Raw genomic sequence first — 24,651 nt, 5'->3', positions numbered from 1 at the left:
CGCCGACTTCAAAGGTACATTTCACAGATAAGACTTCATGGTTTAATCTGTTGTTGGACTCTTTCAAAAATAGCCTTTTTATGTTAATAGTCTTAGTTGCTTACTTCAAAGGTACATTCCATAAACAAGACTTCCTGATCTATCTGTTCTCAGCACCTTTCAAGAACAGTTTGACAGCTTATGTACCTAAACATCCACTCTAAAGCCTGGTTAATTGATTCCTTTGTCTATGTTTTTTTACACTAGTCACTAAAGTTATACATTAATTGTTTATGGTCGATGTCGTCCCAGTCACTATCTCTTTACACAGGCATCCTTTGTAGATCAATACCAAATTGGAAAGGTGTAGTTAATACAAAGGAAGAATGTGTCAAAATGCAAGAGGACATTAATAAACTTACTGAATGGGTGTGTAATTGGCAAATAAATTTCAATATAGAAATTGTGAGGTGGTGCATTTTGGTAGGAAGAATAAGGAGGCTACACACTGCATGGGTAATAAGAATCTAAACTGGAGAGAGGAGCAAAGGAATCTAGGGGTACAGATACACAAATCACTAAGAGTAGTGACACAGGTTAATAAGGCCATAAAGAAGGCAAATCAAGCACTAGGATTCCTTTCTAGAGGGATAGAATTGAAAAGCAAATAAGTTATGTTAAACTTGTATAGAACCTTGGTTAGACCACACTTGGAGTATTGTGCACAGTTCTGGTCTCCATATTATAGAAAGGATGTAGAGGCATTGGAGAGGGTACAAAAAAGATTCAGAAGGATGATACCAGAACTGAGAGGATATCCTTATCAGGTAAGTTTGTGGGTTAGTATAAATTTATGGAGTGGCGAGGAGTGTTGGTTCTCCGCTCCGAGCGATTTCTGCTCCGAGTGATTTCTACCCCAATAAGTTTTTAATGAAACACATGAATTTAAGATATAATAGATAATAATGCAGCTACTGATGCTTATTGCTGTATAAAAACTGAAGCAATGCTGAGCACCTAACAATGAATGTCAACATTGGATGAGAATACACGCATATAATTTTAATGCATTTTAAAATAGAATTTACAATACAAGGTTATTCAATTTCATTATGAATTAAACATTTTTTGAAGACTTTGCAAACTTTTCCGTTAACTTAATCATATTATTCATTGATCAACTGACACGACACATAAATCAAAAGACACCGAGATTCATTTTAATTTGTTTAGATTTAAAACAATATAAACAGATTAGCAAAATACTGCAGATGCTGGAGATCTGAAATAAGAACCAAATGCTGGAGAAGCTCAGCAAGTGAGGCAGCATCTGAAGAGAAAGAAACAGAGTAAACGTTTCAGGTCAAAGACCTTTCGTCAGACAAGGTCATCGATCTGAAACGTTGGGGTCGATTTTAGCACCCGCTATCGGGTGCGTTCCTGGCAAGGGGGGGTTCCGAAAATCGGGGATTCCCGGGGTGGGTCGGGAGCCCGGCTCCAACCCGCCCACTTCCGGGTTTCCCACAGACGCGCTGACATGCGCGTGCAGCCCCCACATGTGGGACTCCCGCCGGCAATTAAAGCCAGCGGGGTGCCACTTAAATTATTTATTTAGGTATTTCAGGTCGTTTACAGACCTGATTAACGAGATATTTCAGGAGGGTTGGGATTTTACAAACAACTGGGACTGTTTCCCGTACTGGGGGAAACACTCACAGTTCAAATGGACGTGTTGCAGCCATCAGCCTGTGGCAGCTGCAAAGGTCCATTTGACAGGTGGGGGTGGGGGAGACCCTCACTCATTGCAGGAGGCCACTCTGTCACTTTGGACAAAGTTTGGCCTCCACCACCCTCTTCCTAACAATAAAATTCACCAACTTGCACACTTACCCCGGTTTCCAGACACATGTACCTACCTTACAGACCCCCTCAGATGTACATCTTCCGGATGGGGGCCGCTGTAGCTGCAGTCATGACCTCCTCGGAGGGCGAACAGCATCACCAGCCTCGCCGGCCATGCCGTCCAACTCTGACACGTGGAGCTCCACAACACAGTGCTGTGACACATCCACCTGCACAGCAGGAGGGAGGGCAACCGCAGAGAGAGATGCGTCGCAGAGGGCACTACCCTCGCCCAGGGTCCACAGACCAAGGCTCAGCTTCCTGGACCTCTCTGAGCAGCAGTGCACACGGAGGCTCAGAGTCACTCGACATGTAGTCGTGGACATCTGCAGCCTCCTTCATGCCGAGCTGTTCCCGGCTGGCCTGAGCACCATCTTCTTACCTGTCGCTGTCAAAGTCACCACTGCCCTCAACAACTTCTCCTCCGCATCCTTCCAGGGTGTCACTGGGGACATCGCCGACGTCTCTCAGTCGTCTGCACAAAAGAGCCCTGCAAATACACCTGCACCCACTCTGCAGTGACACAATGGGTGGCATCAGTTGTGGGTCTTCATTGTGATCCTCAGGAAAGGGCATTATTGCACAAACCAGGCAAGATTCGCAAAGACGTGGCAGTAGTGGTGCCAATATAATATGTGATGAGTTGCTCAGAAATTAAATATAAGTAAAAACCATGACAAACCCTCAAACACCCTTGTGCATCCCCTTCATGCTCATGACATGTTTGCCTTACACTGCCTACTGCACGTATGTGATGCATGCCCTGTGGCTGCAGCACAGGTAGTGGCAGGTTGATTGAGCTGACTGTGAAAGAGATGCATGAGAGGGTGAGTATGAGATAGAGCCATGAGATTGTATGAGGATTGGGTTGAGTGGTAGTGGCGGGATGAGTACTGGCGAGGTGAGTAAGTGCAGGTAAGATGAGGATGAGGTTTGAGTGGGTGTGAGGGGTGATGTGACAGAGTAGTGTTGGCAGTGCAGAAGGAGATGTGGGGTGGGGGCGGTGATGTGGCAGACGGAGTGTAGGGGAATGAGTAAGTGTACTCACTATGGCTGACCTACTTAGGTCATTGGAGCGCCTCCTGCACTGTATGCAGGTGGGCGGTATGTTGGTGGTGCAGGTGACCTCCTCTGCCACCTCGAGCCAGGCCTTCCTGGAGACAGAGGCAGGCCGCTTCCTCCCGCCCACCGGGGGGAAGATCTCTGTCCTCCCCCACTCCTCACCCCATCTAATGATACCTGGAGTGAGGCATAAATAAACCTGGGAGCAGCCTTTTCCCTGGGCTGCTCCATGCTGTAATTTTTCCTATTTCTTACAGCATCAGTCAGTGGCGGACTGCCCCTTTAAATAGAGCTCCTCCAGCTGACAGATCTTACTGCGCATACGCAGTCCGCCCGACGCGCAGCTCAGCAGCGGGGAACCCGGAAGACAAGGTAAGTGGATCCAATTAGGCTGTGATCGCGTTCAGGGCAGAATGATTTCACCAATTGCCCCCCCCACCCCGCCGCGAACCCACCGCCCTGGTAGTATCGGGCCCGTTAACTCTGTTTTTTTCTCCACAGATGCTGCTTCACGTGCTGAGCTTCTCCAGCATTTTCTGTTTTTATTATAAACAGATCATTGCAGGATTACATTCCATCTTCAGTTAGCCATCCCACATGATTTTGTATCTTCGGTAATCGAACTATAACATCACACCATAATCTTTTCATTCAGGCTGTTAATGAAAGTTGTTGAGAAAATTAGTTGTTCAATTACACAATATCCTTGCACACCCTGCTATTTATTTAGTATGATACCATTTCGGGAGGTCTGTGTTCTCAAATCTTAATTTAAGGATAAGATGCCCACACACACTTTCAGCAGGACACCTTCGATAATGATCAAGAGTGGGAACCCGGGCCAATTTTTCCCTTTCTAATCCAGGGCACTGAGGCCAAATGTTTAGATCAGCAAAGTCAGCAGACACCAGGAATTAAACTTTGGTCTTTCCTGAACTGTATGCCTCAGCTACTCACTGGGTAAACTCACTGAGCCAACTATCAAAGAAAATTAATCTTAAACAGATTTCACAACATCACAAAGTTGCAATGATTACACAGGTTTTAAATTTACAATTTGTTTGCATAACATTTTTCATTGTAATTCCTATGAAAATGTAAAGCACAGAATGTTTTAAATACATTATTGGGCATTTTCTGTTTTTGACACCACAATATTGAGATCATCCTTTTTCGTCCTCAGGTCCTCTAGTGCTTTGCATCCGCTTGAAGAGAACCGATTCTTCTCCATCCTTCACCATAAATGAGAAATATGATTAGTTATTACTTATATCAGTAAATAGAAGATTATTTCATAATGTGACTGATATAACGTCCAGGGGAAGAAATTCCATGGAGGTTCTGTATGTCTCCTACCGTAACTCCAGCAGGAGAACAGCAGAAAAATGGTGGAGATATGGTCCCATTTCTGGGAGATTCCTCTTTCAAATGACTGCCTGGGGGACAAAGCCAGGGGCAGGGATTCCCTAAGCAAGAAGCTCCCCCTCACCCAGCTGTAAGGGGATGGGGTGCAGGTATGGTGTTAGTATATTGAGTGAAAGGAATCATACCTCACTTCACAAAGGGTGAGTGTGGGCCCCTCCACTGGGGGCCTGGCAAGCCGCCTGGATCCACAAAGTATTTTAAATTAAAAAAAATACTGCAGATTGGCTTCCTTGCTCAGGGAACTGATAAGACCTGGGGCAGGGGAGCTGGGTAATTCTCCCAATGGAGGGGCAGGTGCTGAGGTTTATGGCAGTCATGGGCAGACGGGAGCCCAAAGTGACCCTTCCACCCGCTTGATCTATGCTAATGAAGTGCCCTCGTACTAACTCTGCAAACATGGAGGTGGGGGGGGGGGGGGGTCGATGGAGGGCATTGTTCGACAGAAGAGCTCAATTTAACTCTGAATTGGATGTTTATTCATACCAAACAAGCTGAGGGACAGCAATGCGAGAAAATAGAATATTTTCCTTCTTGCGACTTTAATATAAATTATAGGTAAATTTGTATTTAATACATAACAGACATATTTGGACATGTGACCTCATTCAAAAATAGGAACTCTGAAATCCTGTGTGGCCACCAACTTTGGCAAGAGATTGGTGGAATCTCCAGAGAAATGGAGTAAACTGTTGTTTTCAGATATTCGTGCTGTCTCTCTGGGGTTTCCAGTGATCTTACAGGTAGCCCCACGGAATGTCAGGGCCCAGGGTCTCAATGTGACAATCATTGCTCCAAATGCTTCAACAGATGTGCCCCAGAACAGAGAGAAACAAAAGAAACAGGTGCAGGAATAAGCCATACGGCCCCTCGAACCTGCTCCGCCATTCAATAAGATCATGGTTGATCTTCGACCTCAACTCCGCTTTCCTGCCCGATCTCCATATCCCTTGATTCATCTAGAGTCCAAAAATCGATCTATCTCAGCCTTGAATATATTCAATGACTGAGCCTCCAAAGCCTTCTGGGGTAGAGAATTCCAAAGATTCACAACCCTCTGAGTGAACAAATTTCTCCTCATCTCAGTCTTATATAGCCAAACCCTTATCCTGAGACTATTCCCCCTGGTTCTCCACTCTCCAATTAGAGGAAACAACCGCTCAGCATCTACCCTGTAAAGCCCCCTCAGAATCTCGTATGTTGCAATGAGATCACCTCTCATTCATCTAAACACCTGAGAATAAAGGCCCATTCTACTCAATCTCTCCTCATAGGACAACCCTTTCATCCCAGTGAACCTTCTTTGCACCATCTCTAAAGCAAGTATATCCTTCCTTAGATAAGGAGACCAAAACTGTACACAGTACTCCAGGTGAGGTACAATTGTAGTAAGACTTCCTTACTCTTGTACTCTAACCCCCTTGCAATAAAGGCCAACATGCCATTTGCCTTCCTAATTGCTTGCTGCACCTGCATGTTAACTTCTTGTGTTTTGTACAAGGACACCCAAATCTCTCTGAACACCAACATTTAATAGTTTCTCATCATTTAAAAAATATTCTGTTTTTCTATTCTTCCCACCAAAGTGAATAACCTCACATTTCCCCACATTATACTCCATCTGCTCCTTTCTTGCCCACTCACTTAACCTGTCTATATCCCTTTGCAGACTCTGTCTTCCTCACAGCATGTGTTTCATTAAAAACTTATTGGAGTAGGAATCGCTCAGAGCAGAAATCTCTCGGAGCGGTGAACCAACACTCCTCGCCGCTCCATAAATTTATACTAATCCACAAACTTACCTGATAAGGATATCCTCTCAGTTCTGGTATCATCTTTCCGAATCATTTTTGTACCCTCTCCAATGCTGCTATATCCTTTCTATAATATGGAGACCAGAACTATGCACAATATTCCAAGTGTGGTCTAACCAAGATTCTATACAAGTTTAACATAACTTTTCTTTTCAATTCTATTCCTACAGAAATGAACCCTAGTGCTTGATTTGCTTTTATGGCCTTATTAACCTATTCTTAGAGATTTGTGTATCTGTACCCCTATGTTCCTTTGCTCCTCTCTCTGGTTTAGACTCTTATTATCCAAGCTTACTTTCCTACCTAGTGTATCATCAGCAAACTTGGATACATTACATTGTAAGCTGTGACATGTGGCAATGAGCTGGGTTTTTCTCTGTGGCAGGTTTAACATGGGTTTAATTCTAGGCAAGGAAATGCACCTTGACTAGAATTCTGTCTGCTGATTTGGCCCAGAGAATAAAATAAGGTCACCTTAACTTTAATATGTGGGCAGCCTCCCAGCACTATTGGCACCCTCTATTGGAAGCTCACCTATGAGCGGGGGTGGGGGGGGGGGGGTGGTGGAAATTCAACACTGCTGCAGTGGCTTAAAATGGAAATCCCGGCATTATCCGGGTGATAGTAATTGGAAGACCGTCAGGCAAGGAAGATGTCTGAAGCTGTTACATCAAACATAGCCTCCAACTTTTCCAGTGAGATTTTATTAGCCGAAATAAAGCAAAGGAAGCAGGCAATCTTTGGCATTGAGGGAAAGAAGCCAACCAAAGAGATGGTACATGCCCAATGGGAAGTGCTGACTTTGGTTGAGTGCCACCTCCAGCTACTCAGTGCAGGAGGAAATTGAATGGACTCACTAGGCTAGCCAAGATAAGAGAAGTCAGTCCAATATTCAACCAATGCAATTTTATAATCATATTTCATATTTCCATCCACCTTGTCATTCTTACACTGAACACCATGTACTACTGGATTCATATTGCATATTATTTTGACTATTGGCTGTTCAACATGACCAAAAAGAGCATAATTATATTGAAACTAAAAGAGGGCAGCTTAAGGAATAGAGTTCTCAAGTACAGTTGGATTTTGCCAATGGAATTACACCTCTTGAAAAATATTTGGCAGCACCAACCTTTAATTTTGTCTTTAAACTAAGAAAGAGGTTATAACTCACCTTATTGTTTTTAGACTGGCACAATCTAAAATGAGGTCACAAAGGCTTTGAGTAGATTTGTCTGTAAATCTGTTATGACTTAAATCAAGATGCATCAGTGTCTGGAATGTTGCAGCTGCAGATTTGAGCTCTGCGGAGCAAGCATCTGTGAGTCCAGTTTTTGATAGTCTAGAGAAACAGAAATACAGAAAATAATAGCAGCATTCACAAAATAAATTTGTGTCAAAGATTTTAGGAAATTGAGTTTTTCAAAATGACAGCAACATGTTCAAATCACTCTTGGGAAAGGGGAACTAATGGGGCCATTGCTGATGGGCAGATTGAGAACTAGGGGTTGAAATCGTATTGTGAGATACTAGCAACAAACATGTTTGTATGAAATTCTTTTGTCTATTATTTTAACAAAGGAGTTAACTCATTTTAAATGGGTTAAAATGGTCTTAAAATTTTATACGAACATATTAACATGTCCATTGCTAACATTACACAGTGTGATTTTAGCCCATTAGTGTCAAGAAAGCAGAAAAGGCAGAAGGCAAATGAGTGTCATCTGTTGACACTGAAGTATCTGAGAGCTATGGGGCTTTCATATCTAGGACATGGCTTTAGAACCAACCAAGGCTAAAGGAATGAAAGTCTCCTCTGTTGATTGGCTGTAGGGAGTTAGTTGAAATTAATATGGACAGTTTCAACCCACTTCCCAATCAACAGACCCACAGCATTAAACTGTCCTTAATTCAGCACCAAAACAGAACTTTCACTTAGAGAATGGCTGACATGAGTTATGATAATGGAAAAGCTGTTTCAGGATGCTATTGGTCTTCTTTTGTTCTTATGTTGCCTTGCACCATCATTCCTTTTGTCAAATAGCCCCCCACCCTATCACAGACCTTCCCTTTTGTTCTTTCCTCCTCTCCCTCCCTTTCCCTGGCTCTGTACTTGCTTAAAAACGGTTAAATCTTTAACTTCTTCCAGTTCTGATGAAAGGTCATCGACCTGAAACGTTAACTCTGTTCATTTCTCCACAGATGTTGCCTGACTTGCTGAGTATTTATAGCATTTTCTTTTTTTATTTCAGATTTCCAGCATCCGCAGTATTTTGCGCTTATGTTGTTGGTTTTTGAGGTGTGTTACACAGAACATTCAGACAATGAGCAATATGATTTTTCTTTTCACTTCTGTCAGTAACAGGTGTAAACATTGACTGTATGATATTGTACTAGGATCAATGTATCACTAGGTTTATTTCCTGAATGGAAAAAAATCTACATGCATGAGCATCACAAGTCGGTGTGAATTATAAGGTTTTCTTAAGTATTAAAGGCAATCAACTTCTGTATTTACATACCTCAGCTTTTGTAATTTACAGTGTGAATCCTTAAGTGAAAGAACCAGCATGTTCAGTCCGTTATCACCCAATTCGTTCATGCTCAGATCCAGTTCTGTCAGAGTCTGGTTAGTGCTGAACATAGGAGCAAGTGCCTTACAACAGTCACTTGTTAGTTTAGTGTTTGCCACCCTGTGGAAAAGAGTTAGAAATAAGATTGTGAAAATATCCATAAGATATATAAAGTCTCAGTCCAATGAACACTGTAGCTCCTATTTGGAAAATGACTCACTACTTTTCATTAAATAGGTGAAGTTCCTGCTGCTGATAATTCTAAATCCTTTTTCTCACTTAAGGTGACATTTTAACTAAAATTATCTACAGGAGGAATAAGCATATATTTTCAACTTGGGGATGGGGGCGGAGGGGTGACTTCTGCAGACACCCCGACCCCACTGTGACTCCATCTCGTTTTCCTGGATTGGGGTTGTTTAACTATGCAAAGTATCATTTCTGTCAGCAAAAGGGAGCCCGCCAGGCAAGAAAAATGCGGCAATGCTTCAGTGGTGACCAACCTAGAATTTTCCTTTTAGGAACATAGGAACAGGAGTAGGCCATTCAGCCCCTCGTGCCTGCTCCGCCATTTGATAAGATCATGGCTGGACTGAGCTGTCGCCTTCATCTGGTGAATGGCTGGGGCCTTAGAAGAGGGAGAGATGCCCACCACTGGGACCTCTTCCTCCAAAAGGTGCTTCAGTGGGCCTTGTCCTGCTGCCACAGCATACACTGCTACCCCTCTCCTGATGGTCCCTGCGGTTGGCAGTAGCAGTGGTGGAAGGATGGTCATCACGCAGGTTCCCAAACCTTGTCAATTATAATGTGGGGATGCCGGTGATGGACTGGGGTGGACAAATGTAAGGAATCTTACAACACCAGGTTATAGTCCAACAGTTTTATTTGAAAATCACAAGCTTTCGGAGGCTTTCTCCTTCGTCAGGTGAGTGTGGGATTCCATGGAAGGTACCGCATATATAGTCAGAGAACAATGCCTGGTGATTACAGATAATCTTTCCAACTGCCCGTTGTCAAGGCAATCAAAGGAGTTGAATAGTGTTCAGACAGAGAGACATTACATACAGGACTACTGAATATACAAACGGCCAGAACCCAAAGACAGAGAGAGAGAGAGAGAGAGAGAGAGAGAGAGAAACATCCGAAAGGAAGAGAAAGAGAGAGAATGACCAGTTGTATTAAAAACAGATAACTCTTTTTTCGCTGGTGGGGTTATGTGTAGCGTGACATGAACCCAAGATCCAGGGATAGTGGTTGGCAGTGGTAGGGCAGGGTATGGCAATAGGCTTCACTGCTGGATTTCCTTCAGTTTTGACACTACAATGCCCAATTTCAGGCAGCATAGTGGAGGAAAATTCAGCCCACGATGTCTCACATGATATATTTACAGGTACTTACTTTAGCGATTGAATTTTACAGTCTGATCCCTTCAGAACTTCACACAGTGAAGCCATTCCCTCATTGTGTAAGGTGTTAGAGCTGAGGTCTAGCTCTGTCAGCATATGATTGTCTGTCAGAGATGAGATGATAGCTGTACAACATTTTTGAGAGAATGAATTCTTTGCCAACCTTTAAGAGGCAAAAGAAATGTTGTTAGTTTGTAATTAAATATATATGTGAAGGAAATAAACTAGATGTTGTCATATTTCAAAATAATTCAAAACTCAAGTTTGAAAACTCAGGCATAGCATTTTGAAAAAAATTGTGATTTCACACACACACATTTTTGCATATTTGTGATGCAGTTTTAAACCAGGGCCTGCTTCGGGAAGCCCTTGTGACTTCCCTGCCAGCCAATGTGGCAGCAAGAAGAGCTGGGTTCAAAAGATGCCCAGAAAGGTACACAGTTTTTAATATTTTTTAGTTTCTTTGTGGGCCAGCAGGAACAGGAGTACTCCTCCAGGCCCCACAAGGAAACCTTAGGCCTCCCCTGTCCTTCCCCCTCCACCGACCACAATGATCTCCTGATCCCCCTCCCAACCACTTAACAGTGCCAGGGATCATTCTTCGGGTCCCTGGTAGTGGCCTCCTGATGCCCGAATTCCTGCTCCTGTCTGCCGGTCAGCTACTACATCCCCTTGGGTTCAGGCGGGAGACTGATCTCCCGGGCCTCACGCTGCAGAGGACTGAACAGCTTCCTGCCTGCCTCGGCCCTCACCCGCATGTCTCCCAGCTGGGAGTTAAAATTAGGGCTCAAGAGACTGTCAAGTAACAGAAGGCTATGAAGGGAGCAAATAGCTGTTCTGGACAGGTTACAGAGGAGAAATGGCAAGATGGAACTAAAAATCAGAAGCATTAGATTATTTAGGGAGCTGATCCTGACTTTCCATTGGTTGAACTAATCTCTGCAACACAAAAACACATTATTTGGTATCGCTTTCAAAAATTTGTCAGTGATAAAAATTTTACTGAGAATTATTCTCCACACCTGACAGAAACATGCTATATTTTTCATTCCTTTCAACAGATGCAGCAAAAAAGGTCACTACTAGAACAGATTTTACCTGAATAGGACATCAAGTACATCACCAGAGAATTAAACTATTGGAAAAGTCAACAATTTTTTTGTGTGGGTAGGAGAATGTGGATAGTTACAAAGTACGCTTACCCCAGACTTCGTAATGTACAATTTTTGCTTTTCAGTACATCGCATAGTTTTTCAGCTCCAGGATTGTCCTCATAGGTGCCCATTATTCCAAACTCAAACGCAAATATAGAATTTAACCTAAAAAAAAATACAAATCATCTTAGAAACAAGGTGCACTGCTTCGATTTATTTTTTTGGTGACTGATTTCTACTTTGATAAAATTTGTTTAATGCTGTAAAAAAAATACTTGTATAAATAATGAGCATTCAAGACAGCAGACTTGTGAGGTGTGATATTTGTAAGTATCTGTTTTAAAGGTCTTACGTATCTGTATTGTATCTTTGATTGGTGATTTATTACAGATTAATAGGGCAATCTTATGTCGCAATTAAATTTAGTGGGAGTAATTTTAGATTGCGACGCAGATGTAAAACTGATGGTTACGGATTGGCCGTCTGTTAAACGCGTCACCTGTCTTTCCTTTCCACTGAAAGTGTGGCCGATCTGTAACCACTAATTTTCCACCCGTGCCGAAACTGAAAATTGCTCCCATTGTGCCAAGTTAGGAAGGATGGCCCAGCCTTGGAAGAGATAGACTAAGATAATAGTTACAGGGAGAATCTAGAGAAACTGTGAAACTTTTCATTAGATCAAAGAAGGTTAAGTGAAGATCTGTCAAACGTGTTCAAAATTAGGAAGAATTTTGATAAGGTAAATGGAGAAAAACTATTCTCACTGGTGATGACTAAAGGGCCAAAAAGGACAAAGGGAGAGGTTAGAAGAGATTAATTTTTATATGCAGAAGGTTGTTAGAACATGGGATGCCCTGCCAGAAACAACGGTGGAAGTAAAATGCATAACAGCTTTTAAAAGGGAAATAGATAAATATTTGAAAAAGAAAAATTTTAAAAAAGGGTATGGGGAAAGAACAAGGAATTGTTCGATCATTAAAATTAAAATGAATATCACAGATTTGGAGTGTGTGATTTCCTCTATATGCTCCTGGCATTTGCTGAGAGTGCCAAATTTCAATTAATCTTCAGAATGAAAATCAGAACCTTTCCTTTCAGCAAAGCAACTTATATATAAGGATAATGATCCAAGTTAGGCAGAACTTTAAATATACCCATATATCAGGAGAAAGGGGAATAGTGAAAGGGAGAATAACTGACTGGAAGGAGCATGCAGGAGAGACAATCATTGTAACAACAATAACACCATCAACAGCTTGCATTAATATTGCACCTTTAACGTAGAAAAAAAACATGCCAAGGCACTTCACTGAGGGGTCAGGAAAGAATTAACACCGAGTCAAAGAAGGCGATATTAGGAGAGGTGACTGAAAGCTTGGTCGACGAGGTAGGTTTTAAGGAGGAGACAGAGTTGGAGGGGTTTAGGGAGGTTCCCTGCTCTGCATATCCTAAGTGGCTGAAGGGATGTCAGCCTATGGTGAGGCTAAGGTGGGGGGGGGGGCGAGGGGGATGCAAAAGAGGCCAGAGTCAATGGAAAGAAGAGTTTGGGGGGGGAAATTGTAGGGCTGGAGGAGGTTGAAGCGATATGGAGGGACAAAGCCATGAAGGGATTTAAACACAAGGATGAGAATTTTAAGTTTAAGGCGTTAAAGTTTGGGTAAAGTTCACTTAGCTCATCAGGATCTCATTATAGAGTCGGTTGAATATTTGAAGATCTATCGCCTGCTACTGTTTTAAGGTAGGGCCTTGGCACTATTGCAATGTGGATCTTCATCTTATATATAGATAATAGATTTTTTCAGGTTTTTGTGCTGGAAAAGAGAGGGTTGCTTTATACACAAGTATATACGTTAGAAACTCTTCCACCACCTTGACTAAGAGCGTAGACTTAAGGTACTTTTTGAACTTAACATAGCATTTACTCCTTTTCGTTTGAGAAAAACATTTTCTGTCTCTTTCAAGGTATTTTCTCTTCATGTCCTTCCATGGGTCCTCCTGTGTTATGCAACATCCCTAGCCAAGATGACAACTTATTGGGTGTCCAGAGTACTCTGCAATGTGCTAGCTTCCAACATTTACTCATTTGTAGCCTTTAAATCTGGACACCTGTAACTCGTGACTGGATAATATTTTCTGAACAAGCAGTTAAGGGATAATAGCATAGTTCCAGCGTGGTTATTTCCTTCAAGTATCTAATTTTGTATCAAGTCAAAATTTTCTCTGCAATTTTAAAGATTGTTCAGGCATACCATTTAATATCAGCCAGGATATAATTAGGATCTGGAGGATTAATGGAAAATGTTTCTTTAACCTGTCTTATCAAATGTTGTCAATTTTACAGGCTACATGTGGTAACACTTTAAGGAATTAGATCAAATCCAGTCCCAGAAAATTCTCTTTGGTTAAAGCACATTAAATTGATTTCATACTTTTTTTAATCTGGGTATTTTTAACATGTACTCAAATTTATAATTTGTACTATTGAAAATACAAAAAAATGTGTGGCCACCAAGTCTACAAATTCTGTCATATTGGGGACTGCTTTTCTGTTAGTTCAAGGTGTGCAAGGTAAACTGACAGTTGAAAGCAGTGTTTATGGCAGGGTATCGCTACAAATTTACTGAAACAGCTTGCAGTAGATTATATGCAATTTTACATTTACTGAAGTAATAACTAAGGCAAATAAAATAAAATGCAAAGCATTTCACAGAAAAGAGACAAAGGTGCGAACACTACTGACGGTAAACATTAACGGTGATTACGTACCCCAGCTTTTGTAATTTACAATTCTCATTCTTCAGTTGCTCCGATAGTTCACCTAGTCCCTCCTCACCTATTCTATTATTGCTCAGATCCAGCTCTACCAGAGTCTTGTTTTTGGCAAGCACAGAAGCCAGGTCCTTACAACAACTGGGTGTTAGTTTATTACCACCCACACTAAAGGAGATAAAAAAGACATATTACAAAACAAAATACTGGAAGTAACTGAATGATGAAGTACCTTACCATTTTAATGCAGTTCTCCTAGAATTTTCCTATGTCTTGGCAAGCACTTAGTTAAAAAAAATGGTTTGTTTCTGATCACTTTATGGAGTGACCAGCTCCATAAAAATCAAAATTGGAAAATCAGCAAGAATCCCCTGATCAATTTTCTTGTTTTAAAGTAGTTCTGTAACTAAGGATTTTTCTGCAAAGGAAGGAGGTTATGAAATAATGACAAATAGAAAACAAAAACACTGAATGCTTTGTTTTGAAACTACTTTCTCTTACAATCACCTCTATTCAAAAATATAACATGGTATAATAGAGATGAACCTACTGAGAAACGGCACCCGAGTGTAAACGAAAAGGCCATCATGGATTTTTGTACTTATCACTACACTTGCAATGTAAATAAAGCCTTAAAGCATTCGTTTACCTCAGCATTTGTAGTGTACACTGCTCATCTTGTAGGACATTGCAAAGTAAACTAACTCCTTTGTCTCGTATATCATTATCACTCAAGTCCAGGAGTATTATGTTGTGGTTAACTGTCAGAGCAGCAACAAGTTGCTCACAACTTTTATGAGTGAGATTGTTTCCATCTAACCTAAATAATGCAAAAAATAAGGGAAAGTGTCATTCAGAATACAGCATGCATTTTATTTTGAATATAGGCACTGTCTTTAAATGGGAAGACACTTTCTACATCTATGCCAACCAAAATATCTCAGTTTGCACATTCCTAAAAATTTACAGGTATTTCATTATACGGAGATTGTTCACAGGACCGTCTGCTATATGTTTGTGGGTGGGAGAAATTGTGACACAATGGAAATATGCTTAATATTATGCACAGCACAGTCTTACTTACTTCACATTTTGTAATTTGCAATCCCGCCTTTGCATCACTTCAGAGAGTATTTTCATTCCAGAGTCTCTGATATTGGCCCCAGATAATCTAAATATGAACAGATTTCAAATAAAACCAGCAGTGTGAGAAAAATTACCATTATGCCTGTATTACATTAAATATCCTTTATCAGCATATTGTAAACAATTTTACAACACCAAGTTATAGTCCAGCAATTTTATTTTAAATTCACAAGCTTTCGGAGGCTACCTCCTTCCTCAGGTGAACGATGTGGAAAACCTTCACCTGAGGAAGGAGGTAGCCTCCGAAAGCTTGTGAATTTAAAATAAAATTGCTGGACTATAACTTGGTGTTGTAAAATTGTTTACAATTGTCAACCCCAGTCCATCACCGGCATCTCCACATCATGTTTATCAGCATAGGTAGTGTAAAGAAAGACTTGCATTTATATAGCGCCTTTCATGACTTCAGAATATCCCAAAGCGTTCTACAGCCAATTAAGTACATTTAGTTCAAGTTCAAATGTTCACTGCATATCAGGACAGATGAGAACTGACTGGAGGTACAGAGAGATGAACTGATAGTGTTGTTGTACAGCATAAATTAAGAACTCACAGCATAACAATCATGCTACAACATCTGTTTGTTTGACATCCAGTACTGGACTTTTGAATTCTCCACCCCAGAGGGTGGTGGATACTGAGTCGTTGAATATATTCAAGGCTCAGATACACAGATTTCTGGTCTCTGGGAATATGGGGATCGGGCAGGAAAGTGGAGTTGAGATCGAAGGTCAGCCATGATCTGATTGAATGGTGCAGCAGGCTCGAAGGGCCATGTGGACTAATCCTGATCCAATTTGCTATGTTTCTTATGAGCAAAAAGTTCTTCCAACTAAATATTGGGAGGACCGAAGCCATTGTCTTTGGTCCCTGACACAAACTCTGTTTCCTAGCCACCAACTCCATCCCTCTCCCTGGTCACTGTCTGAGGCTGAACCAGACCGTTCATATCCTTGGCATCCTATTTGAACTCGAGCTGAGCTTCCGACCACATATCCTCTCCATCACTAAGAACGCCTACTTTCACCTCCATAACTTCCACTTTTTGGTGTCCATACTTAAGAAAAGACATACTTGCTCTCGAGGCAGTACAAAGAAGGTTCACTCGGTTAATCCCGGGGATGAGGGGGCGGACATATGAGGAGAGGTTGAGTAGATTGGGACTCTACTCATTGGAGTTCAGAAGAATGAGAGGCGATCTTATTGAAACATATAAGATTGTGAAGGGGCTTGATCGGGTGGATGCGGTAAGGATGTTCCCAAGGATGGGTGAAACTAGAACTAGGGGGCATAATCTTAGAATAAGGGGCTGCTCTTTCAAAACTGAGATGAGGAGAAACTTCTTCACTCAGAGGGTAGTAGGTCTGTGGAATTTGCTGCCCCAGGAAGCTGTGGAAGCTACATCATTAAATAAATTTAAAACAGAAATAGACAGTTTCCTAGAAGTAAAGGGAATTAGGGGTTACGGGGAGCGGGCAGGAAATTGGACATAAATTTAGATTTGAGGTTAGGATCAGATCAGCCATGATCTTATTGAATGGCGGAGCAGGCTCGAGGGGCCGATTGGCCTACTCCTGCTCCTATTTCTTATGTTCTTATAACATTGCCCGTCTCTGCCCCTGCCTTAGCTCATCTGCCTCATCCATACCTTTGTCACTTCTAGACTTGACTATTCCAATGCTCTCCTGGCCAACCTCCCATCTTCCACCCTCCATAAGCTTGAGCTCATCCAAAACTCTGCTGCCCGTATCCTAACTCGCACCAAGTCCCGTTCACCCATCACCCCTGTGCTCGCTGACCTACATTGGCTCCAGGAATGCCTCGATTTTAAAATTCTCATCCTTGTTTTTAAATCCTTCCATGGCCTCGCCCCATCCTATCTCTGTAACCTCTTCCAGCCCTACAACCCTCCAAGATCTTTGCACTCCAATTCTTGCCTCTAGCACATCACCGATTTTAATCGCTCCACCATTGGCGGCCGTGCCTTCAGCTGCCTAGGCCCTAAGCCACACGGACTGCAGCGGTTCAAGAAGGCGGCTCACCACCACCTTCTACAGGGCAATTAGGGATGGGCAATAAATGCTGGCCTCGCCAGTGACGCCCACATCCCAATAAAAAAGAAAGCTCTGGAATTCCCTCCCTAAACCTCTCCGCCTCTCTCCTCCTTTAAGGCGCTCCTCAAAACTTGCCTCTTTGACCAAGCTTTTGGTCACCTGCCCTAATATCTCCTATGTGGCTCGGTGTCAAATTTTGTTCAATAACGCTCCTGTGATGTTTTACCACGTTAAAGGCGCTATATAAATGCAAGTAGTGTTGTTATGCATCTAGGGAATAATAATTAGGAATTGTATCAAAGCAAATACTCACTTTACCCCCGCAAAATAGTTTGCAATTAGCAACAGTCGTTGTATGCCAATAGATGGCAATTTGTATAGTGACAGATCCAATTCTCGGTAGTTTTCTTCTGACATTTGCAAAACAAATGCTAGTGCTGAGCACCCAGCAGGCGAGAGACTCCCAGAGGAAAAGGTCCCAGACTTGAAGGCAGCTTTTATTTCATCGAGGGCAGAGATGTCACTTAATTCGTTTAGACAGTGCAAAATGTTAATGGTTTGTTCTGGAGGAATATTTGTCTGTAACTTTTTTTTCAAGTATATTGCAATTTTCTTTGAATCGTCTTTAGCCATTTTTTTCGTGTCATCTGCCAGGAGCCCTTTCAAATACTCCTGACTTTTTGCTGTTCCCAATCCGCAAAGGAATCTGAGAAAAAACTCCTGACGACCCTTTCCATCTTTAGTCGCAGACTCGCAGGCTTCTTTACATATTTGGGAATAGCTGCATTTTCCAAACAGTTTAAAACCTTTAGTCCCAATAGGATTCTTTTTCTCGTTGTGAAAGGAAAGGAAAACGTATAAAGCTGCAAAATATTCCTGTACTGCCAAATGGACAAAAGAGTAATCGGTTGTGTCAGACAGGCCGCTCTCTGTGACGACCTCTTTGCAAAGTCCACCACACACTAACGAGAGTTCAATCTTGCGTTCTTTCAATTCGTCCTCACTGAATAAGACTGTCTGGGAAACTTTGGATCTCTTTTCTAAAGCCAACTTCCCCAGTTGGAAGATTGATTCCCGCTTTGACTTCAGCGACAGTGAGATAGCCTGTGTATTTCTTATTCCAAATTCGAGTTTTTCCTGTTGATATACAATCAGGTAAATTAGGAAGTGGGAATATACTTCTGTTAGAGTTTGGGGTATTTCATCCTTCATTTCCGCAGATTTTAACACAGCTTCCAAAACAGTGAACAAAATAGAGCAGAAAGCAGGGAGGGAGCACATGAAGAACAGGCTTCTCTGTTTCTTCACCACCGGGATCATTTTTTCTGCCAATTGCTGCTCTTCGCATCGTCTTCGGAAATATTCTTCCTTTTCCTGGTCTTGGAATCCTTTGATTTCCGTTGTTCTATTTATGTAGTGAGGAGGAATGCTGTTCCTTGTCCCTGGCCGGGTAGTTATCCAAATGGAAGCCGAAGGGATGAGTTCTCCTTTGATGAGATTGACGAGTAAAGTCCCGAGTGCGACCCCCGCACTCACGTCGCGACACACGACGTTTCTGTTGAAATCCACTTCGAGTTCGCCGTCCGACAGCCCGTCAAAGATAAACAGGGTTCGGATCGATTCATTTGCCAAAATGTTGGCACAGTTTTCGATGTGGGGGTAGTACTGTTTGACCAGTTCAGGTAGAGTGACTTCCCTTTTCGTTTTGGACAATACACTGAGCTCCCGGAAAGGAAAGCTGAATATGAAATCGAATTCGGACAGTGCAGTGCCGGTAGCCCAGTCATAAATTAGTTTCTGTACAAGAATTGATTTTCCGATCCCCGCTATTCCCCTTGTAACCACAGTCCTAGGTGGTTTGTCCTGTTCAGGCGGAGGCTTGAAAATGTCACCAAATTCGACAAATCTTGCGATTGTCTCCCCATCAGCCTCACCAGCTTCATTCGGCTTCTCGCTATTAACCTCAGTCATGCTCACATTAATAAAGCGCTCACACAGCAGCACTCGTTTTCCATCTTTTCCCCTGTAGTCTATTATGTGTTCAAACATTTCTCTTGATTTACTTTTGTGGGTCGCTTTGAGATTTTTCAAATCAGCCTCTATGATGGAAGAAAAAGGTAGAAGTGAAAAGAAACGGTCCTCCAGGTAAACGTCTCTTAGCTGTAAGTTGGTTAAACTGCCAGATTTGGTTTCTACAATCCAAAAGAACAGTCTTCAAGAAGCCAAATTCTTCTGGATCACAACCTGATACAGGTGCTTTCATTATAAAAAAAAACCCAAGGCACTTTACAAAGGGGGCTGGACACCAAACAGAGGTTTGGGAGGAAGTTAGTGAAGAGCAGAGGGTGTGAGCTGGATACAGAGCTGAAGGAGGATAGTGTGGCAAGATCATGAAGGGATTTATAAAAAAAGGACAAATATTTTGAAATCAATATGTTAGAGAATGGGGAGCCAGTGGAAGGATGATAATTGAACAAGAGTTAGTATGAGATAGGATGCAGGCAGTGGAGTTCTGGATGAGTTGCAGCTTGTGTAGGGTGGAGCTTGGGAGGGCACAAGGTGGGGGAGGAAATTACAGGAGTTGAGCTTTGGGGTGATGAAAGAATGAATGAGGATTTTGGTAGCAGTGGCTGTGAGGTAGGGGAAGAGGTGGACAATATCATGGAAATGGATGTCGGGGGACTTGGAGATGGTCTTGATGTGAGGTGTGAAGCTCAGAATCAAACAGGGCACTAAAGTTTTACACTGTTGGGTTCAGCCTGAGCAAGCAGCTTGGATAAGAAAAGGAGCTTAAGGCTAATGTGTAAAGTTTCCAATTAGAGCTGAACAGCATTGGTTTGAAGAGCCAGAAAAGTTTACCATATATATAAGCTGAGCTGTATATCTAGCAATTTGCTAGCTTTGGGAAAGAGCAAAACTAAAAACACTTCCATGACTGTGAGCTGATCAGATGACATCTGGAACATACAATGTTCTTTTATAAACCCAAAAATCTTTTGTAAACATAAATAGTAAAAGGGTAGTCAAAGGAAGCGTGGGACCAATTAGGGACAAAAAAGGAGATCTCCTTGAGGAGGCAGAAGGCACGGCTAAGGCTCTAAATGAGTACTTTGCATCCATCTTCACTGGAGAAGAGGATGCTGCCATTATAGCAGTGAAGGAGGAGGTAGTAACGATATTGGATGGGATAAAAATAAAGAGGAGGTACTTACAAAATTGGCAGTACTCAAAGTAGAAAAGTCACCCGGTCCAGATGGGATGCATTTTAGGTTACTGAGGGAAGTGAGGGTGGAAATTGCAGAGGCTCTGGCCACAATCTTCCAATCCTCCTTAGATAGGGGGGTGGTGCCAGAGGACTGGAGGATTGCAAATGTTACACCCCTGTTCAAAAAAGGGGAGAGGGATAAACCTGGCAATTACAGGTCAGTCAGCCTAACGTCAGTGGTGGGGAAATTTTTAGAGACAATAATCCCGGACAAAATTAATTGGCATTTGGAGAAGTATGGGTTAATAAATGAAAATCAGCATGAATTTGTTAAAGGAAAATTGTGTTTGACTAACTTTATTGAGTTCTTTGATGAAGTAACAGAGAGGGTTGATGTATATATGGACTTTCAAAATGCATTTGATAAAGTACCACATCATAGACTTGTTAGCAAAATTAAAACCCATGGGATTAAAGGGACAGTGGCAGTGTGGATACAAAATTGGCTAGGGGACAGAAAGCAGAGGGTAGTGGTGAATGGTTGTTTTTCAGACTGGAGGGAAGTATACTGTGGTGTTCCCCAGGGGTCAGTAATAGGATCACTGCTCTTTTTGATGATCTGGACTCGGGTATAGAGGGTATAATTTCAAAGTTTGCAGATGGCACGAAACTTGGAGGTGTAGTGGACAGTGTGGGGGATAGTAACAGATTTCAGGAGGACAGACAGACTGGTGAAGTGGGCAGACATATGGCAGATGAAATTTAATGCAGAGAAGTGTGAGGTGATGCATTTTGGTAGGAAGAGTGAGGAGAGGCAATATAAACTAAATGGTACAATTTTAAAGGGGGTGCAGATACACAAATCTTTGATGGTGGCAGGACAAGTTGAGAAGGCTGTTAAAAAAGCATATGGGATCCTGGGCTTTATTAATTTAGGTATAGAGTACAAAAGCAAGGTAGTTATGCTAAACCTTTACAAAACGCTGGTTAGGCTTCAGCTGGAGTATTGTGTTTAATTCTGGGCACCACACTTTAGGAAGGATGTCAAGGCTTTATAGAGGGTGCAGAAGAGATTTACTAAAATGGTACCAGGGATGAGGGACTTCAGTTGTGTGGAGAGACTGGAGAAGCTGGGTTGTTCTCCTTAGAACAGAGAAGGGCAAGGGGAGATTTGATAGAGGTGTAAATACAAATAGTGTAGATACAAAGCTCGGTGGGAAAGCAGGCTGTGAGGAGGACACAAAGAGTCTGCAAAGGGGTATAGACAGATTAAGCGAGTGGGTAAGAAGGTGGCAGATGGATTACAATGTGGGGAAATGTGAGGTTATTCACTTTGGTGGGAAGAATAGAAAAACAGAATATTTTTTAAATAGTGTGAAACTGGTAAATGTTGGTGTTCAGAGAGACTTGCATATCCTCATACAAGAAACACAAAAAGTTAGTATGCAGGTACAGCAGGCAATTAGGAAAGCAAATGGCATGTTGGCCTTTATTGCAAGGGGGTTGGAGTACAAGAGTAAGGAAGTTTTATTACAGTTGTACAGGGCTTTAATGAGACTTCACCTGGAGTACTGCGTACAGTTTTGGTCTCCTTATCAAAGGAAGGATATACTTGTCTTGGAGGCGGTGCAACGAAGGTTCACTAGATTAATTCCTGGGATAAGAGGTTTGTCCTATGAAGAGAGGTTGAGTAGAATGGGCCTATACTCTCTGGAGTTTAGAAGAATGAGAGGTGATCTCTTTGAAATATATATTATTATGAGGTGGCTTGACAGGGTAGATGCTGAGAGATTGTTTCCCCTGGCTGGAGAGTCTAGAACTAGGGGGCATAGTCACAGAATAAGGGGTCGGCCATTCAAGACTGAGATGAGGAGGAATTTCTTCAGACAGATGGTTGTGAATCTTTGGAATTCTCTACCCCAGAGGGCTGTGGATGCTGAGTCATTGAACATATTCAAGGCTGAGATCAATAGATCTTTGGGGAATCAAGGGATATGAGGATTTGGCAGGAAAGTGGAGTTTAGGTCAAAGATCAACCATAATCTGATTGAATGGCAGAGCAAGCTCGAGAGGCCGTATGGCCTACTCCTATGTTCTTATGTTCTAAATCATGAATGGTTTTGATAAAGTAAATAAGGAGAAACTGTTTCCAGTGACAGAAGGGTCGGTACCCAAAGGACACAAATTTAAGGTGATCGGCAAAAGAAAACTTATTTTTTAACGCAGCGAGTAGTAATGTACTGCCTGAAAGGGTGGTGGAAGCAGATTAAATAGTAACTTTCAAAAGGGAATTGGATAAATACTTGAAGGTAAAAAATTTACAGGGCTATGGGGAAAGAGAGGGGGAATGGAACTAAATGGATAGCTTTTTGAAAGAGCCATCGCTGGCACGATGGGCTGAATGGCCTCCTCCTGTCCTGTACCTACTATGATACAATATGGAGGGCAGTTTTTTTGAAAGTAACGGAAATCAACAAGATTCTGATTTGCAACATAACTTACTTGTATCTTTACTAATAAATCATAGGTTTGATTTGCTATTTTTAATATTTACCTGAAAGTTTTGTTTTTGCATAACCTCCTGAAAATAGAAAAAAACATCAGAACAATATATCCAGAAAATTGAGAAATATCCAATTTTTGCATCAAACACAAGTGGTAACAATAAATGAGATTACCTCCATAGTGGTTAACGATCGTCTTATTGTCCATGGTGACTGACACAGGGCCAGAGATATGATCACTTTGGATATTGGGTGCAAACATTTTTCCGCCACTTTTGACTGTCTGATGGTTTTCAATTCTGTGGCCTTAATTATATTAACAATTTTTTAAAAAATGTATAAAAATATGCTTTATTCTCACAACAAATTTGATTTTGAACTTTAATGTATAAAAAAATATAGATTTTTAAAATTTCAGTAGTTTTGCTACTTTACATTAACCTGCCTCTAAAAGAAATTCCTGGTTAGTTTATTTGCGTAACTATGTTGTTACAATCATATTTATTTTATTCCTTTTTGACTTACCTGTTGCCATGGTGCAGATCTGTGAGGATCAGTACAAAAATAACTTGGAACAGGAAACTCTGGGGGAAAAAATACCCACAAAAGAAAAGCTTTGTTTTGAATATTACTAAGGTTGTATTTTATTTATTGCACAATGCCAGTAGGAAAAAATAACAATCTCTAATCATGAAACAACAATTACTTTATATATGAGATATCCGTTACAGTTGTTTTTTTCCTACCCTTCTTTGCTCTAGATTTTTTGGCTCCTGGATCTTAGATCACTCGCCTTGTGAGTCCCAATTTCCTAGGCCTTCGAGAGTGCCTTCACTCGGCTTATTACCTGGGTAATGCACTGGGAACAATGAACAGAAAACCCTCTCAATTATTTTTAAGTTACTGGAATTACCCTTACATTTCTACAAGATCTCCTGTCCTCAATAAGTGATAGAACATCACATCTGAGGTCAATCAATGAACAAGTGAATATGTAACAATATAACACGCACATATACACAGTTGAAATTCTATTATCTATCTCCTGAAAGGGGAAAATAACAAAACTTTACAAATCTGAATGCTTATGTATATCTCTATAAAGAATTGTTGTATAGACAGCTGTCCTTCTACTTGGCTCCTAATGAGGTTGGCGATACAACTGCCCTTGCCAAGGACCCAGATCTCAGGGGCCCTTCTGAAGTGCTGACAGTCAGAAAAGTCCAAGTAAGAACTTCTTGGTTTGTAGACCCTGGTGAGAGGGCATGAATGTGTAGGGAAGAGTTGCCTTTTGTGATGCCTCACTCTAAGAACCTCCAATCTAGCCTTTTCCATGTTCTCATCATTCCCCTCTTCAATTAGGTATTCCAATTGATGCCCTAGTGCAAAGCAGTACTTTAAGCAGAGCTGAGCAAAACTAGTTGCAAAAGTCCTGACAACCTCCAAAGTACTAAACAGATTGATTTACAGGCAGAGAAACACCAACCTTCAGTAGCAGCACATAAAATGGCCTCCTCAACGTAGTATCTGCCTCAGGGATACCTTCCTGCAGCTCTGACTGCTACTTATCTAGTTGTGGTAATTATTTGGGGCTGGTTTGGCCAGAGGTTAGGGGGATGGGTAGGAGGGGTTAACCATGATCTATTTATCATGAGATC

The 24,651-nt window shown here is 41.8% G+C and overlaps 1 protein-coding gene across 1 annotated transcript; it reads right to left on the bottom strand.

Moving 5' to 3' along the window:
* Positions 1 to 1,020: 1,020 nt before the first annotated feature.
* Positions 1,021 to 23,839, bottom strand: LOC137331394 (NLR family CARD domain-containing protein 3-like). Its single transcript, XM_067995165.1, has 13 exons — positions 23,740 to 23,839; positions 23,519 to 23,577; positions 23,168 to 23,299; positions 23,044 to 23,070; positions 17,598 to 19,383; positions 15,169 to 15,255; positions 14,734 to 14,904; positions 14,082 to 14,252; positions 11,364 to 11,480; positions 10,154 to 10,324; positions 8,705 to 8,875; positions 7,357 to 7,524; positions 1,021 to 4,175 (listed from the first exon to the last, which is right to left on the bottom strand). The coding sequence occupies exons 2-13, from the start codon at positions 23,526 to 23,528 to the stop codon at positions 4,067 to 4,069; spliced, it is 3,120 nt and encodes a 1,039-aa protein (XP_067851266.1). The 5' UTR covers positions 23,529 to 23,577; positions 23,740 to 23,839; the 3' UTR covers positions 1,021 to 4,066.
* Between the last annotated feature and the right edge of the window lie 812 nt (positions 23,840 to 24,651).

This window comes from Heptranchias perlo, chromosome 13 (assembly GCF_035084215.1).
Source record: "Heptranchias perlo isolate sHepPer1 chromosome 13, sHepPer1.hap1, whole genome shotgun sequence".
NCBI lineage: Eukaryota > Metazoa > Chordata > Chondrichthyes > Hexanchiformes > Hexanchidae > Heptranchias > Heptranchias perlo.
This window is presented reverse-complemented; position numbering and strand designations above follow the sequence as displayed.